This window comes from Zingiber officinale, chromosome 7A, assembly GCF_018446385.1.
Source record: "Zingiber officinale cultivar Zhangliang chromosome 7A, Zo_v1.1, whole genome shotgun sequence".
Lineage (NCBI taxonomy): Eukaryota > Viridiplantae > Streptophyta > Magnoliopsida > Zingiberales > Zingiberaceae > Zingiber > Zingiber officinale.
This window is the reverse complement of record NC_055998.1, coordinates 3,587,043-3,593,794: the sequence shown is the minus strand read 5'-3', so window position 1 is coordinate 3,593,794 and position 6,752 is coordinate 3,587,043. Positions and strand designations below refer to the sequence as shown.

General features: G+C 35.1%; 1 protein-coding gene across 1 annotated transcript; it reads left to right on the top strand.

Moving 5' to 3' along the window:
* The first annotated feature begins 753 nt into the window (after positions 1-753).
* Positions 754-2,906, top strand: LOC122000787 (peroxiredoxin-2C-like). Its single transcript, XM_042555243.1, has 3 exons — positions 754-1,011; positions 1,403-1,482; positions 2,509-2,906. The coding sequence occupies exons 1-3, from the start codon at positions 857-859 to the stop codon at positions 2,760-2,762; spliced, it is 489 nt and encodes a 162-aa protein (XP_042411177.1). The 5' UTR covers positions 754-856; the 3' UTR covers positions 2,763-2,906.
* The last annotated feature ends 3,846 nt before the right edge of the window (positions 2,907-6,752 follow it).

The window sequence follows — 6,752 nt, the reverse complement described above, 5'->3', positions numbered from 1 at the left end:
TCAAATATTAATTTGACTTAATATATTAAAATTAATAAAAAGGGTGTGAAGCTCCCGTCATGCGGGGTCTCGAAGAAGGATTTATTGTACGCAGCGTTACTCTGTTTTTTTGCAAGAGGTTGTTTCTAGAATTCGAACCCGTGATTTTTTGATCACATAACAATAATTTTACTGTTGCCAAGGCTCCCCTTCAAAAATCAATTTTTGAATGGAGTTTTATTCTTACTAAATAAAATCAATTTTTTATTCATAAATAAATACAATTTTTTTTTTAATCGAAACTTTATATTTAGTTTTCATGTCAGTAGAAATTTATTCCCGAGTAAAATCGAAATGTGTTAAATGAAATTAACCAGTTGTGGGTATAAACGTGGGGCAGAAAATCTGGGACATTAATCTATCCACCGATTAATTGGACCGAAGGCATTAAATATAAATAAATAAATAAATAAATAAATAAAGTGGGTAGAAAAAAAATATGATACATGTGTAATGTTCATCGCCGTCCTTCAATCGTTTCCAAAAGTCCAAAAATCTCGCTCTCTTCTCGATGTCCGCGCTGGAGCCAGGGTAAATGTAAATGGCCTGTCTGGTATGAGATACGAAACATCATATTTTTCCAACCTACTCTTTGTTATTTCGAAATATGACGTCACGATAGCTATCACGCTATCAGAGGTTGATGTTTCCTGCCTGCGAAGAGTTATGGAAAAACCCGCACATTAAGGCAAGCAATAAAGGAACGGCATCCTTTGCAGCAAACACCCTCCGTTAAATTTATCGCAGATATCGAGAGCGAGATCGACTGACCGAGAGCCTGAGCCAGAGCGAGATCGAGATCGAGATCGAGAAGAGAATGGCTCCAATCGCTGTTGGAGATGCGCTTCCGGATGGCACGTTGGCGTGGTTCGATGAGAACGACCAGCTGAAGCCAGTGTCGGTCCACTCCCTCGCCGCCGGCAAGAAGGTCATCCTCTTTGGCGTCCCCGGCGCTTTCACGCCTACCTGCAGGTAAGCGTACCGATTCCCTTCTTATCTCCCAGTACTCTGTCCAATAGATGCTCTATGCCCAAATCTCTTGGCAAAAGATTGTTTGTTTGACGCTCAGTTACCAGACGAATCACCGGCATGTCAAAGCCATGGGCTTCCTCTGCCCTCTTTGGATTGTGATTGTTTTTTTTTTTGGGCGTGAGAGATATTCTTCGTATGCAAGCGGAAAAATGTTTTACATAGGAATTGAAGGGAAAAAAGTGGGGGAATGTAAAGGTCATAGAAATTAATTTCGGCCAGTCAAGATCGCCACTATCGGGACGCTTATTATGCTCGAACCTTTACGCGATCTTGCTCGGGACATTTGCGCTTCCTCAGGAGATCTTTGATTTTATCCTTTTTCCTTTTGCAGCATGACGCATGTGCCTGGCTTTATTGAAAGTGCCGAGGAACTTAAATCCAAGGGCGTTGACGAGATCCTCCTCATCAGCGGTAATCATCTATTTTTATCTTCTTAGCGAGCATGATTCACACTGACGGACAATTTGACAATATTGCGTTAGTTCTGATGCACTAGTATTCAATTTAGATGAGATTAATTTCACATGTTTTGGATTGTGTGTTCATCTTAATACTTTTGGTTTCATACTTAATAGGAAAGAATTTTACCTTTTAAGTGAAGACTTCTATGCTACAATGGATTGGAAGGTCTCCAATCCCAAAGAATTAAGGAGCCTATGACAAAATGCAATTTTATTGATCAAACAACTTGCACATTCTGTCTTAGTTAACTAGTTGGTTCTTCTGTTTTTTCAGGTTTCATTAACTTTGTCATAGTTCTTGTTCCTCATGATCAAATAGTTTGGCACTCGTTAGGCTTAATGTTCTTTTTTATAATAAAGACAAAATGTAGATAAAACGTGAAAGAAATATAAGTTTTTCTATTGTTACAATATGGGCCTCTAAGCATTTGTATGAAAAATATAAACAATTGTATGACTTAGGCTTGTTTAGCAAATTCACAAGCATCAAGGACCAATATATTTTTGTTGCGAGCTTTATGAAGTGAAAGAAATCGCATAGCAAGAACTAAGAAACCAAAGTGACAACCAATGATGCAGTAGTTACAACTCTTATAGAACACCTTCATAAGATGAAGTATCTATTCACACATTTATTGGTGGAAAAGTCAAGTTACTTGGCAAAGTATGAAAAACAAAATCTCATCACTAGATGAGTCCACAAAAACTACTTGTTCTCTTTCAAACATCAAAGCTGCTCTTGAGATTACTGGCAATCTTGTTCAACATGAAGGATATGAAGCTTGATTACATGAAAAATCCTCTTTGGCACTGCCCGCATCGTAAACATTTAGCACAATATGATCTGCACACGTCACTTAAATCAAATATGTAAGTCCTTCTAGTTTGAAGGCATTGAATTGATTATAATTCAGACTGACATTCTGCTATAGAAAAGTGATTGGAGCTCTTTCTTATTTGTGTAAATCTCTTGCAGTTAATGACCCCTTTGTTATGAAGGCGTGGGCAAAGACATATCCCGACAATAAGCATGTGAAATTCTTAGCTGACGGCTCTGCAAGCTACACCCATGTTCTTGGCTTGGAATTGGATCTCGCAGATAAAGGGTTGGGGATTCGGTCACGAAGGTTTGCTCTCCTTGTCGACAACCTCGTGGTGAAGGTTGCAAACATTGAAGAAGGAGGAGCATTCACCATTTCCGGTGCAGAAGAGATCCTCAAGGCCCTCTAAGATCATTATGGTCACTTTGTTTGTGTCTGTACGTCAAGTCTACTAGTTGTGTCACCCTAGCAATGTTTTGTGGTGGTTTCCTTTATGAATCATGACGTTTGACTGATGCAACTATCGCTTAAATAAAGATCTGTTTTTGAGCAACTGAACTTAAAACAAGTAAATTTGCTTTCTGCTAGTCATTCTGTTGTTACTCAGGAGCCATCAGTCTTGCTGACAGTTCAAGAGACACCAACTCTTAGGGCAATTTTTTGTAGAATTGTTTAACTTGTACTGCTTTTGATTTCATCTGTAAACTGATCGATGGCTCGTATCTTCTGAGTGGATTGATGGAGCAGGATCAACGGTAAATTCTCAAACAGCACACGTGAGATTTTAAAATTATGATCCTCAAAGGTAGGGGTAAAATTATGATCCTCAAAGGCAGGAGGGTAGTCAGAATTTAAATTTATCTAACATTGATCGTCGAGATATAAACCTATGGTGATGGTCGCACTGATATCATATGCTATTTGAAAGAAGGGATGTCGTGATTGTATTCGTTGAGTCACTGTCGAATGCTTGCACAATACATGAATATAAAATATCATATGAATGATAATGTAAAGATTTTTAAAAAATTAAAAGATTATGCCGTTGAGAAAGGAGTTCGAAGAAAATCTATTTCGAAAATGAACACATCTACTCGAACGTAGTGATGGAAAAACAGGATCAAAATTAAATCTTTCACACCTATGGCTCCGCGGAAGCGAAGGGTCTTGCAAAATTTTTAATTTAATTAAAATTTCTAATAAAGTGATGTGTGCTTTGAATTTTAATTAAATCAAATCAAAGTTTTTGATTTAATAAAAAGCGCATGCGGCAGGAACGTGCAACAGGAAAACAATTAAGAAAAAATTATGGGGCAGAATTTTTTTAATTTTATTTTTTAATAAAAAAAATTGGTAGGGCTGGAGCCCACTAGCCAAGGGTGGCTCCGCCCATGCTCAAAGGATCTACCCAGCACCACAAATTATACTTTTACTTGTATGCATACATGTTTGAATGTATGCCTTTCTTCCTAAATTAATTAATTTAAACACCATTTAAAATTTAATAAATAATCCTATAAAATTATTTATTTTTACTTTTAAAACTTTAATAAAAAATTTAAAAATATATAAAATAAAGGTTAATAAAACATTTAAAATATTTTTTTTCAAATGTTTAATATCTTTAATTTTTTAATATGTTATTATAAAAGAGTAAAAAAATAAAAATAAGATTAATGGCAAGAATTGATTTTATTAATAAAAATAATAAAAAAATCACTTTGGTGCTGGTTTGACCAGCACCATAGTGATACTAGTTTTTGAAGACAATCATAGTAGTATTGATCTTTAAAATTAGTACTATGTCTTGACAGTTTTAAATCGTTTTGAGTATGGTTAGGAGAGCTTTAAAATAGTAAAAGAGAACTTATTTGGATTCATGTTCACCTAATAAATCCACTGAAGTTGGAATGATCCTGATCTAGATCCATGAATTTCAATTGAAACTTATTGATGGACATGCATAGATTACTTGGATTTCTAAAAGTTTACAATGAGATTGAAATATGGAATGTATAAAGATAGATATGATGAGAAATCTTGATCTTGAGTCTTTTACATGAAGTTATAGGTCTGTGTTAATTTGCAAAAAGTTTGAAACTTTTTAAACTTTTTTAGTAATGTTGAAAATCCTTTACGATGATAACAAAGTGCATATTTGGACATTGGGCATTGCAAAAATTGTTGGTTGCTACTCGGAAAGTCTAGAGGTTCCACTGTACAAAAATTTTGTACAAAGGTCTGAACCTTTTCCTAGCTACCATGTGTTCTTTTAAATTAAATTTTGGATCGCCTGCGGAACTTAACACGTTTGATCCAAAACTTAATCTATTTGTTCTTTTAGGTTTTGACTTGGATCTCCTGCGGAACTTAACACGTTCGACCCAAGTCACCTTAAGTTATTAATTCCATTAAATATTAATTTCCATAATCGGTTCCCAGTACTGACGTGGCGAGGCACATGGCCTTCTTGGATATGGGAGCAACCACCACCGACTAGACAAAACCTTTTATAGAAAGCTAATATTTAATTTCCTAAAATAACTTTAGGTTAACCGAAAAGAACAATCAAATCACAAGGAAAAGAAAAACAAAAGAACACTATATCGAAAACAAATTCGAAACTCTAGAATCGTATGCCTCTTGTATTTAGTATTATTTCCAAAAATAACTAGTATGATGCGGAAAGAAAAATTACTAGTTATACCTTTTAGAAAAACCTTTTGATCTTCTACCGTATTCCTCTTCTAACCTCGGACGTTGTGTGGGCAACGATCTTCCGAGATGAGAACCACCAAGCACCTTCTTCTTCCTTGCAAGTTTCGGCCATCAAAACTTCTTCTAGGATGAAGAGGTTCGGCCACCACCACCATGCTCCAAGGAATGCTAGAAACAAAGCTTTCTTTCACTCCTTCTTCTTCTTCTTCTCTAAACTTGATCCGGCCACCATATGAGTCTCCACAAGAAGGATGAGGTTCGGCCATCAAAGAGAAGAAAAGAGGAGAGGATGGCCGGCCACACCAAGGAAGAAAAAGAGAGAGGAAAAATAATAGAGTTGTTTTTCATGAAGACACCTCTACCCTCTCTTTTATAATCCTTGGCCTTGGCAAATAAGGAAATTTAAATAAAAATTTCCTTAATTCTTTTGCCATTGATAAGGAAAATTTATTTAATTAAAAAATATTTTTTTCTCATCAACAATGTGGCCGGCCACTTTAAACCAAGCAAAGGAAATTTAATTCAATCAAGAATTAAAACTTTCCTAATTTGTTTCCGGAAATTTTATAAAAAATTTCTCTAAAAATTTTTCCCTTCATGATGGTCAATAAAAAGGAAATTTTATAAATTAAAATATTTCTTTTAAACATGTGGATTAAAAAGAAAGTTATCTTTAAAAATTAAAATCTCTTCCAATCTACAAATAAGGAAAGATATCTAATCTTTTCTTAATCTTTGTAGAAGCTTTATAAAAGAGATATTTAATTTTTAAACTCTCTTTTAAATCATGAACATGATTAAAAGGAAAGTTTTTACCAAAATTAAAATCAACCTTTTAATCTACAAATAAGGAAAGAGATTTAACTCTTCTCTTAATCTTTGTAGAATCTTATAAAAGGAAATATTTAAATTTTAAACTCTCTTTTAAATCATGTTATCCACATAAGGAAAAATTTTAAAATAAAATTCCTTTTTATTTTAATAGGGACGGCCACATGAATTCACCCATGAATAAACACATGGCCAGCCCTAGCTTGGTCTCCAAGCTAGCTTGGCTCCCTATAGGATGGGTAAGAAGGTGGGTATAGGTGGGTATAGTACTCTATAATTAAGAGGCTACGATAGGGACCGAGAGGAGGAATTGGTTTTGGTCTCCCGATAAAATTAAGCATCTCGTGCTCGCCCCGAACACACAACTTAATTTTATCAATAATAATTCATTCCACTAGAGAACTATTATTGAACTACCGCACCAATCCCAAATTATATTTTGGACTCCTTCTTATCATGAGTGTGTTAGTCTCCCTGTGTTTAAGATAACAAATGTCCACTAATTAAGTAAGTTACTGACAACTCGCTTAATTAATATCTAGCTCCAAGAGTAGTACCACTCAACTTCATCGTCATGTCGGACTAAGTCCACCTGCAGGGTTTAACATGACAATCCTTTTGAGCTCCTCTTGGGGACATTCTCAACCTAGTATCTCTAGAACACAGTTTCCTTCTATAATCAACAACACACACTATAAGTGATATCATTTCCCAACTTATCGGGCTTATTGATTCATCGAACTAAATCTCACCCATTGACAAATTAAAGAAATAAATATCAAATATATGTGCTTGTTATTATATTAGGATTAAGAGCACACACTTCCATAATAACTGAGGTCTTTGTTTC